The sequence below is a fragment of the Papio anubis genome, chromosome 9, assembly GCF_008728515.1.
Source record: "Papio anubis isolate 15944 chromosome 9, Panubis1.0, whole genome shotgun sequence".
In the NCBI taxonomy this organism is placed as follows: Eukaryota; Metazoa; Chordata; class Mammalia; order Primates; family Cercopithecidae; genus Papio; species Papio anubis.
In genome coordinates, this window is record NC_044984.1 from 111608909 (window position 1) to 111630979 (window position 22071).

The 22071-nt window shown below is 46.8% G+C and overlaps 1 protein-coding gene across 3 annotated transcripts in view; it reads right to left on the bottom strand.

Moving 5' to 3' along the window:
- The window catches only part of NOS1 (nitric oxide synthase 1), a 225182-nt gene that overhangs the window by 65547 nt on the left and 137564 nt on the right, over window positions 1-22071 (bottom strand). For all 3 annotated transcript variants that reach the window (XM_031650800.1, XM_017946235.3, XM_021923001.2), the window contains exons 4-8: window positions 10666-10794; window positions 8462-8607; window positions 6474-6636; window positions 5603-5694; window positions 1088-1229 (exon numbers count right to left, since the gene is read on the bottom strand). In XM_031650800.1, the coding sequence (XP_031506660.1) occupies window positions 1088-1229; window positions 5603-5694; window positions 6474-6636; window positions 8462-8607; window positions 10666-10794 (672 nt within the window). The remainder of the gene's footprint in view (window positions 1-1087; window positions 1230-5602; window positions 5695-6473; window positions 6637-8461; window positions 8608-10665; window positions 10795-22071) is intronic.

Genomic DNA, 22071 nt, shown 5'->3' on the forward strand with positions numbered 1-22071 from the left:
CTTGAGCAAAGGACAACAGTGAAATTCAGCAGGGTATGAGTTGGGTAATAAAGGAAAGGTGGTAGCAGGCCTGTGTGCCTGAGATCATTCTAGACCCGGGATGTGATTGTGCTGTCGTGTGGGCATGGTCCGTATAAGCTACCATGTCTTACTTGTGCTACCTGCCCACACTACCACCTAAAAGGAACCCTGGGCAGGGAGATGGTGGTAGTCACTTTCCTGGTGGCTTTTATGAATTGACTTGGGCTACCAGTAACTGTAGTGACACTGGTGACAGGCAAAGTCAAGCCTACTCAAAGGCTCGGGTGGCTCAAACTGTCGTATCAACAAATGAATGAATGAATGATATGAAACTGACATATCTCATAACTCAGAAAAGGTGGATGCCAGATATGGCTTCCATTTCTCGGCTCTTCCTTTCCTGGTGAGAGGCAGGAGGTTTGGACTGTAGTTCTAGCTTTTCTTCTCTACTCATTTAGCAGTCTTTTTTTTTTTTTTTTTTGAGATGGTGTCTCACTCTGTTGCCCAGGTTGGAGTGCAATGGCACGATCTCTGCTCACCACAACCTCTGCCTTCCAGGTTCAAGCGATTCTCCTGTCTCAGCTTCCCGAGTAGGATTACAGAGGCATGTGCCACCACACCCGGCTAATTTTTGTATTTTAGTAGAGACGGGGTTTCACCATGCTGGCCAAGCTGGTCTCGAACTTCCGACCTCAGGCGATCCGCCCGCCTCAGCCTCCCAAAGTGCTGGGATTACAGGGGTGAGCCACCGCGCCCGGCCCATTTAGCAGTCTTGAATAACTCACTTGGCCTTAGTGAGACTTGGTCTACCCATCTGTGAAACGGGAGAACAGTTCCCATCAGGAGGGCTGAGTGAGGTAATGGCATGAAAGTGACCAAATGTCCAGCTGTAAAATAATTAGAATGGGGAATAGCCTGATGGAGAAGTAGGTTTGGAGAAGAGTAAACGACCCCATCGGTGGCTGTCCCTGTGATGACAGTATTAAGCCCGAAAAAGTCTGTGGATAAAAGTCTGGGGACGTAAGAGCCCATGTTGGGGCAGGGTAGGGGGCGGAAACGCTCGCACCTCTGTGAACTGCACGTTGGCCGGGTCCCCCAGGGTGGAGCCATCGGGCTGCTTGTAGCCAGCGTAGCGGATGAGCTGGGAGTTCCAGACTCGGAAGTCGTGCTTGCCGTCTGTCCTCTGGGGGAATATGGTGATGGCAGACCTGTGGTGGAGAGACGGGAACACCCGGCATCAGGGCGGGACTTGCGCTGTGAGAATATACTAAACATGGTGCCACCCAGGGCCACAGCCGCTTGACGCTCGGGGTGGATTACCTCCGTGCCAAGGTCCTCAGCGCCAAAGGAGCGGCGGTCGGAAGGGAGGGGCCATGCTCTGTTCCTCCACCGGAACTATGGTGTGAGGAAAACGGTGGAGGGGGTGGGAGGCCCCATGCCACCATGCTGAAGGAACGAGTCTCTTTCTAGCTGGAGACTTTTAAATAATATTAACTTGAGCCAGTCTTCCAAAGAGTTATTTTGTAGCCAGTTATTTCCATGGCAACATCAGACCTTGTTTCCCCTTAAGAATGCACTATGTGCCGGGGGCAGTGGCTCACCCCTATAATCCCAACACTTGGGGAGGCCGACGCGGGTGGATCATGAGGTCAGGTGTTCGAGACTAGCCTGGCCAACATAGTGAAACCCTGTCTCTACTAAAAATACAAAAAATTAGCTGGATGTGTTGGTGCACGCCTGTAATCCTAGCTACTTGGGAGGCTGAGGTAGGAGAATCGCTTGAACCTTGGAGGCAGAGGTTTCAGTAAGCCGAAATCACACCACTGCACTCCAGCCTGGGCGACAGAGTGAGACTCCATCTCAAAAAATAAAAATAAAATAAAAATAAGAAAAGAATGCACTACAGGCCAGGCATGGTGGCTCATGCCTATAATCCCAGCACTTTGGGAGGCCAAGGCAGGCGGATCACGAGGACAAGAGATGGAGACCACCTTGGCATACATGGTGAAACTCTGTCTCTACTAAAAATACAAAAATTAGCTGGGCGTGGTGGTGCATGTCTGTAGTCCCAGCTACTCGGGAGGCTGAGGCAGGAGAATCGCTTGAACCCGGAAGGTGGAGGTTGCAATGAGCCGGGATTGCACCACTGCACTCCAGCCTGGCAACAGAGCAAGACTCCATCTCAAAAAAAAAAAAAAAAAAAAAAAAAAAAAAAAAAAAAATAGTAATGCGCTGCAGAATCCGGATTCCAGTCTTCTCCCAGTCATCATTAATTCTCATCTACTTTGCCCACCCCCCTTACCAAACCAAAGTTTATAGACTTCTGATTAAAAAGCAATCAGCTTGCATTTGCATTCACATTTATTTATTTAAAAGAAAACTGCAGGTCACCAGCCACTGGCTTTGCCTGCCTAAACAGGCAACAGTGAAGGCTGTATTCTTTTATTAATTGTGGAAAGCTGTTGTCTGCTGAAGGTCCTATCTGGTGCCCTGGTCTCTCTGTTAAAAGGGAGATCAACAAGTATTAGGTGTTAACAATATCTTAGCACCAAACTGAGCCTTTCTCCTCGACATCATCATCAGGATTGGGAAAAAAAAAAAAAGAAAAAAAAAAGGAAAATAACTTTCTCACAATGTAGTTCAATGTCATATTACGGCAGGAGCTCTTGCCAGCTGGACTCATTGGTCCCCCATCCCAGGCTATGGAAACACGGTCCTGGCTTCTTGTGTCAACATAAAGATGGCATCTCGGGTCTAACTTGTTGCTTCTAGATCTTCTCACATAAACATTTCTGTCCAGAACTGTGTCCCTGCTGATCCCCTTGGCTGGAACCCCCCTCTTCCATTTTACGTCCAAGTTCAAGACCTGATTCAAATCCGCTTCCTCCATACAGCAACCCCTGTCTCATCTAGCTTCACAGGGCCTTCTTTCTGAGCACGGTTTTTAGGTCTTACTCTCTACACAAGACAATGTAGCATGTAATTCTGCAGGGGTGATGCATCACAGCTGAAGGTGAGTCTAGAATCCAGGCTGAAGGCCAAAATCACATGGAGTCAAAGATGCTCTTAAAGATCTCTTAACAGAGGCGCCATCTTGGAGATGAACACAGAGTGAGTCAAACAGTTTTCCCTCCAGCACTAAAACACATTGCTGTTTCTCTGGTTGAACAGCCGATAAAGGGTGTTTGTGTAATGCGGATATTTTTAAAGTGTGTTTAGAAACACCAGAATCACACACAGTGAGTGGGGTGTGATGCCTACTCTATGTGCAGAAACTGAGACCAACGGAGGAACCAGAACACATATCTATGCCTCTACTCTCCTGCATCCCTGAGCACAGTGTAAACCTGCATCTCTCCCTCTCTTCTCTCTGCTATCCTTCCCCCTTATGCATAGATTATTCCTATAACATGATATACATTTTTTTTTTTTTTTGAGACAGTCTCACTCTGTCACCCAGGCTGGAGTGCAACCTCCACCTCTGCTCACTGCAACCTCCACCTCCTGGGTTCAAGCAATCCTCCCACCTCAGTCTCACAAGTAGCTGAGACTACAGGCACACTCCAGCATGTCCTACTAATTTTTTGCATTTTCTGTAGAGATGGGGTTTTACCACATTGCCCAGGCTGGTCTCGAACTCGAGCTCAAGTGATCCATTCACCTTGGCCTCCCATCTTGCTGGGATTTCAGGCGTGAGCCACAGCGCCCGGCTGCATGGTATACATTCTTACATAGTTCTCATCGTTTTCAGACATAAGGGTTAAAAATTATAAAAAGAAAAAGAATCTGCTGAATGTTTTCTTTAATAGATCTCACAAAGACCCCCTAATACAGCAGTGAAAAAAGTGGAGGTGCACTGCTGGGCTTGGGGTGACGATGCTCAGAGCCTGCTCACAGCCCCATGTGAAAACTACCAGAAGAGACTAGGCGTGGTGGCTCACATCTGTGATCCCAGCTCTTTGGGAGGCCGAGGCAGGTAAATCAGCTGAGGTCAGGAGTTTGAAACCAGCCTGGCCAACGTGGTGAAACCCTGTCTCTACTAAAAATACAAAATTTAGCTGGGCATGGTGGTGCGTACCTGTAATCCCAGATACTCGGGAGGTTGAGGCAGGAAAATTGTTTGAACCTGGGAGGTAGAGGTTGCAGTGAGCCAAGATCGTGCCACTGTACTCCACCAACCTGGGTGACAGAGCAAGACTCTGTCTCAAAAAAAAAAAAAAAAAAAAGGAAATACACCAGAAAGTCCAAGAACCCATAAATTCCTTGAGGACCTGGCCTAACCGGGTCCAGATACACGGGGGGGGGGGGGTTCTTTAATATTCTTTAAGGGGTGAGGTCTCCAGGAAAAGAGTTGTCTTGGGAAAGAGACCTAAATACCAATTCCTCATGTGGGTCCAGGCTTAGATTACAGGCCCTTTTCTTACTGGTGAACTCAGAAAATTGGCAAACCCCATTTCCTTCTTAAGGAAGAGAAGAGACACATCCAAGAAAACTCATGCTTCATGCAGAGAAGCCACTTTTGGATGAACTCAGTGAAGCCCGGGGGCTTGTGGGAATATCCCTGCAGTGATCCTGTGTGGCTCCAAGATGGGACTGGTGCTCAGTGGCTGGGAACAGATGCTATGGCAGCAGTGAGCCAGCAGAGTCAACAAGTGTAGCCAGCTGTCTGTGGGGCCCCAGCTGTTCCCTTCCACCTGTCCCTCTCCCAGCTGAGACTTGCCAGCGTGGCCGCCACCAGCCACATAGATGTCTGCCTGCCTCGGCCTGCTCCCTGTGGCTTTGTTCTTTGTATTGTTGAAGAGGAGTCCAAGGCGTGGCTTGGCTGGGTGGAACCTGAAGGGGCAGTTCCCATCACATTGGCAAGAGAAGTTGCCTTTTAAACCAAGGAAGATTTGGTTTGGTTTGTCTCCAGGCGACAGAGCAAGACACAGTAAAAGCAGGTCACCACCAGCAATAGGATTTTCCAATTCCTGGGAATCTCAACTATTTGTTCCTGTCATCTCCATGTAGGATGCTGAACTGTGGGTTGAACATGATGTTTGCTGCTGTAGTTTTGCCAACCACACAGGAGTCCACTTGCCCCAGAAAAGAAAGAACATGGGATGGGGTATGGAATAAAGATGCTGGGGCCAGGTGCAGTGGCTCATGCCTGTAATCCTGGCATTTTGGGAGGCCGAGGCGGGTGGATCACTTGAGGTCAGGAGTTTGAGACCAGCATGGTCAACATCATGAAAGCCTGTCTCTACTAAAAATAAAAAAAATTAGCCAGGTGTGGTGGCGGGTGCTTGTAGTCCCAGCTACGCAGTAGGCTGAGGCAGGAGAATCGCTTGAATCTGGGAGGCAGCGGTTGCAGTGACCTGAGATCACACCACTGTACTCCAGCCTGGGTGACAGAGCAAGACTGTCTCAAAAAAAAAAAAAAAAAAAAAAAAAAAAAGATGCCAGGACACCTCTCCCTGCTTGGCCTGTCTCCCTGAGATGACGAGTATTTCCCTGGCAGGTGAGCTGACTCCAGAGTCAAAGTACGATGCTGTGGGGACTTTTGACCCCCTGCTCCCCAATGCCCAGCTGGTCAGCTCACCTGAGGTTCCCTTTGTTGGTGGCATACTTGACGTGGTTGCAGATGTAGTTGAACATCCCGTGGGCTGTGGTGCAGTCGCGAGCATCGAATACCTGGAAGAGGCGCAGGGTGGAACTGATTGCCTCTTCTTTCCCTCCCTAGTTCCCCAGCGTAATCTTCCCATTTTAGGAGAACCCAGATCCCACTCCAGCTACTGCTCCATTGGTGAAGTGGGCACCTCATTACTGAGTCCCAGGCTGCATTTTATATTTTCTCTTTTCTATCCTAATAACAAAGGCCAATTTGAGCAGAAAAAAAAAAAATCCTCTAAAAGTAGGCATGGCATGTAAGTGAACATGGGAAAGGAATAGTAAATGAAGGGGAGTTTAAATGTGTTGGTTACATTTTCTGTTAGGTTACTAGGGATTAGGGATTAAAAAAAAAAAAAAAAAAACAGAACAAAAATCAAACAAAATCCCCCTGATCTTGATAACAAATCTACTTCCAACTTTAAACTATTTCCTAAAATAAAATCATAACCAAGGGACACAGAAACGAATGCCTTCAGGGAGTAGGCAGATAAATAAGCTGAGTAGGTGCAAGACAAAAGGGAATGGTGAGGTCTGCGGTCAACTGAAAAGTATAAGCCCTCCCTTCCAAGAGATATGCAAGTTCATTTTTGCAAAAGCACTGCGTTGGCTAAATAAGACATGATTATCATCTAGAGCTGGCTGTGATCTTAGAATGTGGGACCCCATGACCACCATCTGATAGGTCACCATGGCCACCAGGTACACTTGATAGAACCTTATCCTTTTTAAAGCTCCATCCACTCCCATTCCCCTCTTCCTTCATTTATGGGCTCTTCAAGGTATCTGACTTCACCACCTACCTGCAGCTTGGACCACTGGATCCTGCCCACACAGCGCGAGGCATTCCGCCAGGCATGCTTGGCCCCGTAGATGAGCTCTGTATCCTTGAGCTGGTAGGTGCTAGTGGTTTCGATCTCTTTGTTCACCTCTTCCAGCCTTTCCATGTGGGCTTTGGAGCCAAATCTGAATGAAGAGGAAGGGACATGGGAACATCACCCCGTCTTCTGAATTAGAAGTTGGTGGAAGGGGAGAGCTATTCCAAGAGGCTGGAAGCTACAAAAAATTCCAAGTGGACTTCTGTATGCAACAGTTTGATTTCTGGATGCAAGATAAAGCAGACATTGCAAACTCAAATGCCCACAAAGGCTGAACATTGTACATACAACTCAACCAGCTGGGTGGGGACTGTGGCAAACAGGTGAGCCAGGCCTTTTCCAAAGCGGGCAGCCATGACTCCACTCCTGCCACTTGTCACCTGACAGGAGCGGGGGCCCATGACTGCCAAATCTTTCCAGAGAAACTGGAAATCTGACTTTTAAAGGGAACTCTTCTAATTTTTAAATATTGGCAGTGAATTCAATTTTAGAAAGTTAAAAAAAATTTCTACGAAAAATTTTTGATTTACAGAAAGGTATATAGGATAATATAATAAACCCCCATGTCCCAAGCCTAAAAAATAATGTAATAGTTTCTTGGGGAAGGCTTCCCCAAGGTAGACAATTCTCTCCCCAGAAGTGAGTGCTATGTTGAACCTGGCGTTTACCATTCTCACACACTTGTTTATATCTTTGCCACGTGTGTATCTATCCTTCAATCATGTACAATGTCATTCTGCATGTTTAAAGCATTCATATAGGCTGGGTTTGGTGGCTTACATAATCCCAGCACTTTGGGAGGCCGAGGAGGGTGGATCACTTGAGGCTAGGAATTTGAGACCAGCCTGGCCAACGTGGCAAAACTCTGTCTCTACAAAAAATACAAAAATTAGCTGGGTGTGGGGGCGCATGCCTGTAATCCCAGCTACTCAGGATGCTGAGGCAGAGAATTGCTTGAGTCTAGGGGGCAGAGGTTGCAGTGAGCCAAGATCATGCCATTGCACTCCAGCCTGGGTGACAGAGCAAGACTCTGTCTCAAAAAAATACATCAATAAAAAAATTCATATAAATGGTGCTATACTGGATGTATCCTTTTATAATTTATCCTTTCTTTTGCACAAAGTTAGCTATGAACTGCAGTTCCATTAACATGCAGAGCACTAATCCCTTTGATTTTTATGGTTGTATAGTATTCCATCACTGGAATATACCACAACTTACCCATTCTCCTGTTGATGGCATTTATGTGGTTTCTTTTTCTTTTTCTTTTTTTTTTTTTTTTGAGATGGAGTTTCACTCTATTCACCCAGGCTAGAGTGCAGTGGTGTGATTTTGGCTCATTGCAACCTCCATCTCCTGGGTTCAAGCGATTCTCATGCCTCAGCCTCCCAAGTAGCTAGGATTATAACTGTGCACCACCATGCCCTGCTAATTTTTGGATTTTTAGTAGAGGTAAGGTTTCACCATGTTGGCCAGGCTGGTCTTGAATTCTTGGGCTCAAGCAATCTGCCGCCTTGGTCTCCCAAAGCGCTGGGATTACAGGCGTGAGCCACTGTGCCTGGTATCTTGTTGGATCTTTAATGTTAATTTTTTCCTGCTACAAACAATGTTTCAGTGAACATTCTTACTGATGGTTTCTTGTGAACAGGTGTGAGATTTTCTCTAGGGTATGTATCTAGGCATGGAATTGCTTGAAATTTTTCAAATTATAAGCAGCCCTTTGCAGGTGAAACAAAAGCACTTCTGGGGAACAGATGTGACCTGTGGGTAGCCAGTTTTAAGCCTCTGTGTATGGCAGAGGCCTTGTGCTTTGGCCTTGTGCTTTGGCCTTGGTTTGCAAAGTTGGGGCTGACATCTTTGTCTCCAGCATTCGATAACTTACCTTGGGCTCCCCAGAATTGACATACACTTGCCTTTTAATTGATGAATAGTATTGATCAATAAACTCTTTGGCGAGAGGGAAGAGCTGTTCTTTTGTGCGGACATCTTCAGGCCTCCGTATATGCTGAGAAGGAAGCATGATGGAGCCCATGCAGATGTACTCAGTGCATCCCGTTTCCTGGAAGATCAAGAGATTTGGGCTATTGCTTGGTTTTACCCAAGAGTGGCAGGTGTTAGGCTGTGGGCTTGGATCTCATATTCATGGTTGAATTTACCTGGCCCTTAATTCCCAGAGGCAATTTCTCAAGTACCAGCTTCAAATCCTTGCTGGATATGGTCATAGCCATGTTAAGGAACACTAAGTAGCATTTTCAGGTTCCTAAAGTATTTGCTCTACTCATCTTGGAAACAGAAGCTTTTTGACTAGGAATCAGAATCACTGGTACTAAAATCTGAAATATTTTTAGATTTTGCATGATGATCAAAGAGGAACTAATACAGTGGCTACAGTAACTCATTTGAATGCATCTATGATAGATTGATTGCAAAATAGGGCCCTAATTTTTCCCCTCCCTGTATTCACATCTTTTGTGATGTGGCTTTACAGCAATTCTCCATGAAGAAGTGGAGCCTATCCCTTAACCTCTTGACTCTGGGCTGGTTTGACCCTTAGGATGTGGCAGAAATGACCCTGTGACAATTCTGAGTCTAGGCCTCAAGAGTTCTTGCATGTTTCTGCTCATCCTCTTAGAATCCTGCAACTACATGTGAACAAGCCCAAGCCAGCTTGCTGGAAGAGGAGAGACCACATGGAACAGGGCTGAGTTATCTCAGCCAGGACCATCCTAGACCACCCTGACCTTAGTTGACCCCTCAGACGTACCTACAGATGTACAAGAAAGCCTCACCAAAATCAACAGAGTCTGGACCAGATCACTAAACCACCCAGCCAATCCGTAGACTTTTGAAAAATTATACATAGTTTTAATAGTTGTTTTCACCCAATAAGTTTCAGGGCAATTTGTTACATTGTAATAGCTTGCAGATACCATTCCTCCAAGAGGCCCAGGTTCAACAAAAATTTAAAACAATATAGCGGTTTGTTGACTATTAAAAATATGAAATAAAAATATTGAGGACACACTGTGAAATCAAGGAAGGGTTTGTTCAATACTCCACCAGTGGTCAGACTATGAGAGACAGAGAGGGTATTCACAAACAGCAACTCTTCTCAGATTCTTTTGCATACCAGGTTCACAAATAAAAAGCATTTACGTAAGAGAGTGAGAATTCACCAGTGGTTCTCAAACAGGGGTGAATTTCTTACCCAGGGGATGTTAGGTAATGTCTTGGAGACTGTAAGTGTTGAAGAAGGAAGAAAGAAACATGAAAAGTGGCTTAACAATCAGAGACAGGTTTATTTTAAAGAATAAACCTGAGAGGGGCTTCTGGCTGAGTTAGGTTAGGAGCACTCTTTTTTTTTTCTTTAAGTTCCAGGATACATGTGCAGGTTTGTTACATAGGTATACATGTGCCATGGTGGGCACTTAACAACCCATCATCTAGGTTTTAAGCCCTGTATACATTAGGTGTTTGTCTTAATGAGGAGCACTCTTTTCTACAGACTAAGAGTATTTAAGGGTTTAGGGTGATAGAGTTTATCACAAGCTTGAAATGTTTCTGTGTCTCTTTGTCTGCTTATCTGGGAGGGAGAATTTTTGTGTCTGTTCCCATACATTTTCCTGCAGCTGCAGGCATATCCCCCAAGTCTGCTTTTAGCTTCCCTATCTTAGTGCATCTAAAGGGAAAGGAATATGCTATTAAGGCCCACTGTTTTACTGGAGCCTATTATATGAGTGTGAAGTTTGGTGGTTACCCAAGAGACTTTTCCCCCTCCCTCTGTGTCTGAGCTGTCTTATCTGTGTTTTACTGTCTGCCTTTTCTGGCTGCTTGTTGTTAGAAGGGAGGTGATTTCCTTGAAATGCATGAGGTTAGAAAGGGAGCTGGAACTTAAAATGGCAGTGTTTGTCCAAGAGGGTGGTGTTTCTGCTGTCAGAGACATTTTTGGTTGTCACAACCTGGAAGGGGATGTACTAACATCTAGGGGGTAAGGGTCAGGGGCGGTGCTCAACACCCTACAACAGAGGACAGCCCCCACAACAAAGACTTATCCGACTCCAAATGTGGACAGTGATGCAGCTGCACCCCCTTGTCTATACCCTGCTGGGGTACTCACCAATGTGCTGTTAAGGTGGAGGGTGTCAGTGAGAACCACGTCAGTCTCCCAGTTCTTGACTTTGAGGAAGCGTGGACACTTGGAGGGGCTGCCATTCTTTGTGGGGGACTGTTTTCCTGAGGCAGGGGGCTGGAGGAGAGAAGGAAGGTGGAAGATGAGGCAGGGCCTTGAGTGGACTGTAACATTGTCTCCACGGAGGCTGGGAGAGCCATTGATCTTCCTGGGATCTGCCTTGAGTTACCAACTGTCTATATCCAGAGTAAGATCCAGCCCTCCCTGGCTGACATGTACAAGGTTCCTGGGAACCTGATTTCCCCACTTACGTGGAAAGAAACACCATGGAAGAGCCTCTTGGGTTCTGCTCTGGGGAGAGGGATCAGGAACTCAAAGGTGGTCTCTCTGGTTCAATAGGGTCTGACACACTGAGTAAGGACTGGGTGAACATTTGTTGAATGAACACATGACTGAAAGGACACCATCAGCCTCTTTGAATGATAATAGCCCCTAGCACCGAGGAATCAAACCTAAAGCTGGGTCGATTGACTTGGATTTCTAGGCCTTTCTGTGACAGTCCAAACTCACCATTTCTGGCAAGGACTGAGAAAACAAAGATTTAAACTGAAAAATTTTGGGCCAGGCACAGTGGCTCACACCTGTAATCCTGGCACTTTGGGAGCCTGAGGCGGGCGGATCACTTGAGATCAGAAATTCGAGATCAGCCTGGCCAACTTGGTGAAACCTCGTCTCTATTAAAAAATACAAAAATTAGCCGGGCGTGGTAGCGCATGCCTGTAATCTCAGCTACTTGGGAGGCTGAGGCGAGGCAGGAGAATCGCTTGAATCCGGGAGGCAGAGGTTGCAGTGAGCCAAGATCACACCACTGCACTCCAGCCTGGGAGACAGAATGAGACGCCATCTCAGAAAAATAATAATGAAATAAAATAAAATAAAATAAATTGAAAAAATTTGAGGCAAAGAATATTGCCCCCAAATTTCTGGTTTCTGACTTTTAAAACTTCCAGGCTCATTCCTGCCTCCGGGCCTTTGCACTTACCGTCCCCTCTGTCTTGAACACCTACATGGAAAGAAGCCATGGAAGAGCCTGTTTATGGGGAACTTTAGTCCCCCATTTGTCTTCACTCTGCAAACAATTTGACCAGCAGGTGAGTGGGGATAAGTCTCAGGCTGACCAGTGTTGGCCCATTCATTTTAGACCTCACTGATAAGGATTACATCTGTCTTTTTTTTTTTTTTTTTTTTTGAGACAGGGTCTCGCTCTGTCACACAGGCTGGAGTACAGTGGTGCAATCATAGCTCACTGTAGACTTGACTTCCTAGGCTCAAGCGATCCTCCCACCTCACCCTCCCAAGTAGCTGGGACTACAGGTGCATGCCACCATGCCCAGCTATTTTTTTGTATTTTTTGTAGATACAGGGGTCTTACTATGTTGCCCAGGCTGGTCTTGAACTCCTACACTCAAGTAATCCTCCTGCCTCAGCCTCCCAAAGTGTTGGGATTACAGGTGTGAGCCATCGCACCTGGCCTAGGATCACATCTGTCTTGGATGCTCCTGGGTTATTGTCTACCTGCCTGGGCACAGGCACACACATGCATCAGGCAAGCATTGGTCACTTAGTAACTCTAAGGGAGGGGCAGCAGGCGCACCCTGATGCGAAAGCCAAGCAAGGTCAGGGAGAAGATGAGCCAATGTTAAGTGACACTCATGCAAAGAGTATATCAGTGCACAGTGACCTTAAGGCAGGGTATTCATACATTCAACTAGTATTTATTGAGCACCTATTATAATACATGCTCAATAAATAGGCACTGGGGATTCAGCAGTGAAGAAGACAGACAGGGACCTTGCTCTCTGAAGCGTTATGTGGTGGAGGTGGAGATAAACAGTAAGTAAACTAACATAGGATCAGCATAATTCCAGGTGATGATAAGAATAGAAAATGGGGAGGTGACTGTAACTAACCGGAGGGGAGAAGGGCAAGTGCAAAGGCACTGATGTGGGAATGAGCTTGTTAAGTTCAAAGGACCAGCAAGGAGGTTGACTGTGGCTGCAGTGTATGCATGAGGGCAAGTGTAAGGAGATAAAATCAGAAAAGAGGCAGGGCACCCATCTCACTGACTTGGAGGAGCTCAGGCTGGTGAAGGTAGCTGTGAATTATGATTAAAGGTGCTAAGTCCAGGATAGAAGTCACAAAGAACTGCGAAGGACTAATACTGATAACTAACATTAAATGAGCACTTATTATGTGCCAAGCAACAACCTTATTATCTCCATTTTACAGATTAGGAAACTGAGGCACAGAGAGGTTAAGTTGCCCAAGATCGCAGAGCTAATAAGCTGAAGAAAGGAGTCCAATCCAGGCAGTCTGGCTATCAAACCATGTCCTTAACAGCTTGACTATCCTGCCTCTTGGCCATTAGGAATAATTCATTCATTTAACACGTTTATTGAGTAGTTCCTATGTGCCAGGTGAGGCAGCAGAGACCAAGACCATAGGACAAACTAGATGGATGTGAGCTCCCACGGACTCTCAGTCCTGTAGGAGGTGATGAAAACTGAATGAGCCATGGCAATCGATTTAGCACAATGGATGCCATTACATGGGACCTTGGCAGCACAGGGGAGGTGGGAGCACATAGAAGAGACATCTAACCTCTAGATTAAGGCCAAAAGATGAGTACGTCCTAGACAGGCAAAGAAGAGGAAGCAAGGTCTTACAAGCAGAGAGAACAGATCATGCAAAGGTCCTAAGTTAAGAGAACTATCATGGCCACCTTCGCAGCCAGTGGAACAAGAGTTCTGTGTTGAAGTGTTCATGGCACCATGTTGGAGCCTGGGGAACAGGAGGTGGGGGAAGGGTGGGCCACTGTTAAAGATCGCTCCGGAAGAGTGCAGGCTGTGGCAGCACAGGGAACCCGCGGAAGGTGATAGGATGCATAATCTTCCTCGTCTCCCCGCCCTGGCCAGATCTGGTCCTCCTCAGTGCTGGGTGCTACCAACCATCTGTGCTGGACACGCCACAGGTGGGAGCTATCTTAGTCATCAGCTTCTTCTCTATCTCCCACACCCAACTCATCACTGGTGATCACCCATCTTAGCTTTTTAACTAGCTCTAGAATCCATTCACTCCTCTCCCCTTCCACTGGCCAGCGCCCTGACCAAGTCATCTCTTACTTGGATGATCAGTCACCCCCTAAATGCTAGCCATTATTTATTATTATAAATGTTATTATTATGTGACCACTAGCTCAACTTATAGTATTAGAAGTATTAGTATTACTAGTAGTACTGCAATGCTTCTGCAAGCATTATTACTTGTATTATTACTACTTATATTATTACTTGTATTACTATTATTACTTATATTATTACCTATATTATTATTACTTGTATTATTATTATTATTACTTCTGCAAGTATTATCACCACACTACCACACTCGGAGCATGATAAAGGTTTGGATGAGTTCTTCCCTTTGTTTCTCATTGATAGTTTCTGTCTCAGTTATTGTGCCCATGTTACCTTAGGAATCTGCATACAAACAACCCCGCTTTGTTCAAAGGCCTGACCAGGCACCCTAAACACTTCTTTAGGATCCTGTCTCCCCTCCTGTCTCTTCCAGGAGGAGTTTTGGAGGTGATGAAAGTCACATCTGGGCAGGGCTTTGTAGTAAACACATTCCTCTGATCATGCCGACAACCTGTATCATTGAGGAAAAAAAAATCCTACCTTGCGCAGAGGAAGGCACCCCAGCCATTCTCCCTACACACCCGGTTTCAGATGTGGTGATGACATCGGGTCTGGGCCCAGGACTCAGAGGGTGGGGGGCCAGGCATGAGGAGGAGGAGCAGGGTGCGGCCTGTGGGCAGCAGCCGACAGTCTTCATCGCCAGGGAGTGGGAGGAACGAGATAACAGGACTAATAAAAGAGGCCATCTGTGGAGGTCCCAGATGTGTGAGGGGTGGTCGTTAAGAGTCAAGTAGTTGGCTGCCCGAGTGTGAGCCGTGCCCCCCTCCACCCTGGGTTTCACTGGATTGCACACTTGAAACCAGGCATTAGGAGGCTTCTGGCAGGGCTGTTGTACTTGGCGCTTTGATGTTTTAATTAGCCAGCAGCAATATTAGATGACTCAGGAAGGGAGAAACGGGGAGATTAATATAGCAGTCAGGGGCCCTGCATGCAGGATGCAAATGACTTTTCTGAGTGGGCACCAAAGTTCTCCTGGTCAAAATGCAGATTAGCAGCACTTGCGAGTTATTACGGTGGGCACAGGGCACATGTGGGCTTTGGACTGTGGCTACATACATCCTTTTCTGGCTTTATGTCTGCGGTGGGGACAATGGAAGCTTTTAAGTGGGAGGAGACATGGCTCGCTCTTTGTGGACCCCGGGACACCTGCCCCTAAGTGTGCAAAGGAGGCCATGAGCTCATGGGCATTTTCATAGCCTTGTCAACACCTCTTTGCCTAGGAAACTTGCAGAGGTCTTGAAGGAATGAAAGGAAATGGTCCTGCAGCCAGGCTCAAAAGGAGGCAGGGAGGTGCAGTCATGTCAGCCTGGGCTCTGGAGCTGAGAACGCCACTTCCAAGGTCTGCTGAAGCTCTGATTCCTTTTCCCCCTCTCTCTCTTCCTCCCTTCTTTCTCCCTTTCAACAAGTGCATATTGAGCACCTACTGTATTTTGGGGACAAGTATTCTAGGACTCAGCAGCCGTTGAATGACTCTCATTCCACAACTGGGAAAAGCATCTTACAGCTGCTTCTTCTAAAGCAGAGATGCGCAGACGGCGTGGCCCACTGTCTGTTTTTGTACAGCTCCTGAGCTAAGAAGGATTTTTTCCATTTTTGGATTATTGAATGCAAAAATCAAAAGGAGAATATTTTGTGACACACGAAAGTTATATGATGTTCAAATGTTAGTGTCCATAAATAAAGTTTCATTGGGGCTCATTTGTGTCCATATAGCATGTGGCAGCTTTGACACAACAATGTCAGAGCTGGCTAGTAGTTTTGATGGAGTCCAATGCCATGTGGCCCACAAAGCCAAAAATATTTATCTTGTCCTTTAGAGAAGAGGTTTGTAGACTCCTGATCTAAAGGGTTGAATTCCAGTGGCTGACCCCGACCACTGAGTTTGCTCAAATGCCGGCATGTTAGAAAACTTTCCTGAGCCTTTTTTTTTTTTTTTTTTTTTGAGATGGAGTCTCACTCTGTCACCCAGGCTGAAGTGCATTGATGTGATCTTGGTTCACTGCAACCTCCATCTCCTAGGTTAAGTGATTCTCCTGCCTCAGCCTCCTGAGTAACTGGGATTACAGGCATGTGCCACCAGGCCTGGTTAATTTTTTTTTTTTTTTTTTTAAGTAGAGATGAGGTTTCACCATGTTGGCCAGGCTGGTCTTGAACTCCTGACCTCAGGTGATCTGCCCACCTCAGCCTCCCAAAGTGCTAGGATTGCATGTGTGAGCCACTGTGCCGGCTGTGATCATTCTTTAAAGCAGTGTCACCTCCTTGACATTCTCTGCCCCCAATCACCCTTACCATGCTTTGTTTTCCCCCTAGCACTTAACACTACCTGTGGTCATCATGAGCATATATGTACCTGGACATGTATGTGCATATCTACATTTATATATCTGGTAGATATAGATTTACATATACCTATTTAGGCATTTATATAATACTTGTTTTCTGCCTACCCACTGTTCAGTTTGTTCTATCCCTGGAATAGTGCCCAGCACACAGTACATGTTCAATAAACATATGAGATCTGCATGAGACTGCATTCTGTCCTTCCTCCAAATTTATTTGAAGCCTGTGATAGTTAATATTGTCAACTTGATTGAAGAATGCAAAGTATTGTCCCTGGGTGTGTCCGTGAGGGTGTTGTCAAAGGACACTAACATTTGAGTCAGTGGACTGGGAAAGGCAGACCCACCCTCAATCTGGGTAGGTACAATCTAAGTAGCTGCCAGTGTAGCCAGAAGAATAAAAGCACCAGAAGAATGTAAAAAGACCAGACTGGCTTAGCCTCTGAGCCTACATCTTTCTCCTGTGCTGGATGCTTCCTGCCTTTGAACATCGGACTCCAAGTTCTTTTAGCTTTGGGACTCAGGCTGGCTTCCTGGCTCCTCAGCTTGTAGATAGCCTATTGTGGGACCTCACCTTGTGATTGTGTGAGTCAACACTCCTTAATAAACTCCCCTTTATATATACATCTATACTATTCATTCTGTCCCTCTAGAGAACTGTGACTAATACAAAGCCCTAACCCCATCCCCCACCTCCATGTGATTTTGTTGGGAGATAGAACTTTTAGGAGATAATGAAGGTTAGACAAGGTCATAAGGGTGGGGCCCTAATCTGATAGGATTGGTGGCCTTATATGAAAAGGAAGACAGAGCTCTTTCTCTCTGTCTGCCATATGAGGACACAGAGGAGGCAGATGTCTACAAGCTGACAAGACAGCCCTCACCAGAACCTGACCACGCTGGCACCGTGATCTTGGACTTCCAGCCCCCAGAACTGTGAGCTGTAAATTTCTGTTGTCTAAGCCACCCAGGCAATGGTCCTTTGTGATTATAACCTAAGCAAACTGACACAAGGTCTAAAAAGCTTCAACACTGTAGAGTCCCTTAAAAGCTAAGCCAAGGACGTTGGCCTTGATTTCATAGAGAATCACGAGCCCTGAAGCTGCCTGCCTGAGTGAGTGATCTTATCTCAGCTGGGTTTTAGGGAAGACATGATTGCAAGGATTGCAGGAGGGAGAGGGTCAAGGCAGAGAGACCCATGAGGAGGATGGTGCAATGAGGCCGTGAGTGGCCACAGGGTGGGAATGCAGCTACAGGGGCAGCAGGACTAGAAGCGGGGAACTGAAGGTTGGGGGCTCTGGAAGTGGAACTGAGAGTCTCTGGGTAGGAGAGGATCGGGGCAAAGGATAAAGTCAACATGGATTGGGTAAGTGGAAGGATGGTGGGCTTTTTTTTTTTTTTTTTTTTTTTTTGAGATGGAGTTTTGCTCTTGTTACTCAGGCTGGAGTGCAATGGCATGATCTCGGCTCACTGAAACCTCCGCCTCCCGGGCTCAAGCGATTCTCCTGCCTCAGCCTCCTGAGTAGCTGGGACTACAGGCATGTTCCACCACACCTGGCTAATTTTTGTATTTTTAGTAGAGACGGGGTTTCTTCATGTTGGTTGGGCTGATCTCAAACTCCTGATCTCAGGTGATCCACCTGCCTTGGCCTCCCAAAGTGCTGGGATTATAGGCGTGAGCCACTGCGCCCGGCTGGATGGTGGGCTTTTTTAGCAGATGTTAGGCAGTAAGAAGCAGGTGTGCTGGGTGGTGGATGGAGGGAGATTTTTTAGGCAAGAAGACAGAAACTCAGCACCAGAACTCAGAACACCTAGAAACAGAGGTCAAGCACCTGCCCTTCCCCAGTAGTGGCTGTCACTGTCACAAGTCTCACAGTGAACCCAGGACTGACAGCTACACCAAGGGAGGCAGGCAGGCACCTCCAAGACATGCAGCATCTTAAGAACTATTATGGCAGCAGTCTTCAATCTTTTTGGCACCAGGGACTGGTTTTGTGGAAGACAAATTTTCCATGGGCCAGTGGTCGGGGGCATGGTTTCAGGATGATTCAAGTGCATTACCTTGATTGTGTGCACTATTTCTATTATTATTATATTATAACACACAATGAAATCATTATACAACTCACCATAATGTAGACTCAGTGGGAGCACTGAGCTTGCTTTCTGCAATTAGATGGTCCCACGTGGGGGTGATGGGAGACAGTGACAGATCATCAGGCATTAGATTCTCATAAGGCGCATGCAGCCTGGATCCCTCATATGCGCAGTTCACAACAGGTTCGAGCTCCTATGAGAATCTAATGCCGCCACTGATCTGACAGGAGGCAGAGCTCAGGCGGTAATGTGAGTGATGCGGGGCAGCCGTAAATACAGATGAAGCTTCACTTGCTCGCCCGCCGCTCACCTCCTACTGGGCGGTCTAGCTCCTAACAGGCCAGTACTGGTCTGTGGCCTGGGGTTCGGGGACCCCCGTATTATGGGATGAACCGTGTCCTCCCCCCACCCCACCCCCATCAAATTCATATGTTGATGTCCTAAACTGCCTCAGAATGTGACCTTCTTTGGAGTTAGGGCCTTTATAGAGGAAATCAAGTTAAAGATGAGGTCATCAGGGTGGGTCCTGATCCAGGAGGGCTGGTGTCCTTACAGAAAAGAGAAATTTGATGGCAGACATGCTCACAGGGAGAGCGCCATGTGAACACAAAGACGGCCACCTACAAGCCAAGGAGGGAGGACTGGGTCAGCTTCTCCCTCCCAGCCCTCAGAAGGAACCAGCACTGCCAACACCTTGATTTTGTATTTCCGGCCTCCGGAACTGTGAGACAATCTATTCTGCTGTGTAAACCACCCAGTTGGTGGTGTTTTATTACAGCAGCCCTAGTAAACTCATCTAAGAGCTAGGGCCTAAACTTGTACAAAGCAAGTCGCTTCTTATTCTAATGCTATCGGCACCAGTGACAACTCTTCTATTAGAGGCCTGCAGCAACCTGCCCTGTTTGGCTTCCCCTGAAATGAGGGCAGCACACCGGGGCTGAGCTGGGCAGAGGGCCATTCACACCAGGGGCCAGACACCACACACTGCGCCCTTTGCTGCAGCCCTGGGTGGCACCGCACCCACCTGTAGGCACCACCTCTCCCAGGCAGCAAGCGTAACCCGGTTATGAGCTGGGGCAGATCAGGGTCCAGGCCCACAGACTCACAAATCCAGAAGGTACCCACTTATCTGTGCCATTAAAACATTGCTACGTATAGAACTTAACCAAGCGTATTTAGTACTTTGGAATATAATTTCCCATAGTGTATTCAAAGCACTATGTCTAAAGTGATTCATTCCTTAAGATAACACCATAGAAACTCGACACTGCTTACTCTGCTTCTCTCTCTTCTGTAATTCAACAGTCTGTAGAAGGTGATTAAGAAAGGGGGTGCTTGGGTGTCAGACCCATCCCAGTTAAGGATTCGGGGTGATAGTGGAGACCTCTGGAGGACCAAGGGGCATCAAGGCTGAATTTTTTAAGCTTTCTCCAAATTGCAGTGATATCACAGTATAGCCAGATGCTACTGACAACTTTCAGCTTGGTCCCATTACCAGACCAGAACGTACATATACACCAGGAATTAATCTTAACATCAATCCTGTAATTATCTCATGGCCTGCCCTATGATACTGCATTGTACTGTGTTTGTTTGTTGAAAGCCTTAACTTGCCAAATGCAAATATTGAAAATGCACAAGTTTTGTGTTTATGTTTTGGCCTTGTATCTTAGAAAATCCTGGGAACCTCAGGAAATGGAAGTAGGCTGGGGCTGTTGACCTGTAAGAGCCTGTTTGGTGGGGGTTGGTTTTGGCAACTGGTAGCAATTTACAGAGAGAAAGAAAAATGACTTTGACCCAACTTGCCCTTTTTGGGAAAAGCTTTTCAATATGGGGTGGTGCAGTGAAGGAGCATGCAGAGTGGTGTCACTGATTCAGAACCACAGTGTTGTTGTCAGACCCGGACAACAGTCTGGACAGCCTGCATTGAATATACTCACTCTTAAAACAAACAGTTAGCAAAATATGTGGAAATTCCAGCAGGGCTGAACCCAAACACCAGTCAATTCACGCACCACTTTCTGGCTCCACCTTGGCTCTGACCACCCAGGACAGCAAGCTTGGTTGCTGGCCTCTTGGCTCAGTGACCTATAAAGACCTAGGAGTCACTGAGCAGGCGATGGCTGGGGTGGAAGGAAGGAAGACGCTTCTGGGATGGAGAGAGACTCTGTTCAGTATATATCCCTAGAAAGCATCTTGGTGGGGGGTCTGCTGGTTTGAGGGCACCCTGGGAACGGTGGATCACCCCAGGAAGTGGGGCACTGAAGATGCTTTTGGGAAAATCCAACTTGGGTGTCTAGACCAAGGCAAGGGATACCGGACCTGATTGAAGTCGGGGCAAAAATGAGTTGGACTGCAGCTTAGAACTCAGGATTTGGGGCATCCTCCTACAGAGGGTAATTAATCTAAAAATGCAAGAGGTTTCTCAAATGTTTCGAGACAGACTTAGGGAAGGGAGTAACCAAGAAGCACCTTGAGATGTCAGCCTCAAGGGAGCCAAGGGACTCTGCCAAAGCCAGCCAAGGGAGTTCTGTGGGTAACATCTGTGCACGAGTCTACGAAACCCCAAATATCACAATATGATGACTGCTGTGTGTATCCCCATCTGTAGTTTGTCTTGAAAGTAGAAGTTTTCAGAAGCTGAGGTACATATTAAATGAGAAGAGGGGATGGCTCGGCTGTGAACTGCTCCAGGGCAGTGATCATACTCAATTTCATTTCTTTTTTTTTTTTTTTTTGAGGTGGAGTCTCGCTCTGTCACCCAGGCTGGAGTGTAGTGGCACCATCTCAGCTCACTGCAACCTCCGTCTCCCAGGTTCAAGCGATCCTCCTGCCTCAGCCTCCCAAGTAGCTGGGATTACAAGTGTGTGCCACCATACCCAGCTAATATTTTTTGTATTTTTAGTAGAAACAGGGTTTCACCATGTTGGCCAGGCTGGTCTCAAACTCCCGACCGCAAGTGATCCGCCTCGGCCTCCCAAAGTGCTGGGATTACAGGCATGAGTCACCACACTTGGCCTTCATTTCATTTTGAGTAACATTCAGTAAATGTCTGTTTGGTGCCTGACCTGGGCTAGGCCACTGCACATCCACAGGCTCATTGAATCCTCATGGTAACCCATTCTTCAGATGAGAAAATAGAGGCTGTGAGAGATGACGTGGCTATCCTCAAACTAATGAAAAACAAGCAATAGAGCTGGGCTTGGAATCCAGGCTCTCAAAGTTCCGCTCTTTCCACTCAAGGCCCTCCTGCTCTTTTCTCTGTGTTTCCAGAGCTTAGCACCCAGGAGGCATAAATCATAACTGTCCCGTTAATTTCAATGACTGACAAAGATGACAATGTGGTCGTAAAGGGGAAGAGACGCAGCCTTGTCATGACTCAGCGGGTGGTCACTTTGGGCTTTGGGTCACCTGTGGGCCACAAGGGTCTCATCTGTAAAACGGGCACAGTGCTTTCTTGTCCTAACTGCCTCAAATTAGCAATATATTATTTAGTCAGATAAGAACAAAAGTAATGACCCCAACATTTGTTGAGCATTTACTCTGTGTCAGGCCCTGTAGCGTGGGCTCAGGGCTCCAAGGCCTGGGTTCAAATCCCATCTCCGTCACTTACTGGTTATGTTGAACAACAAAACCCTCTGTGATTCTCAGTTTCCTCATCTGTAAAATGGAGACAATCACAATATTTCATCAGGTTGAGC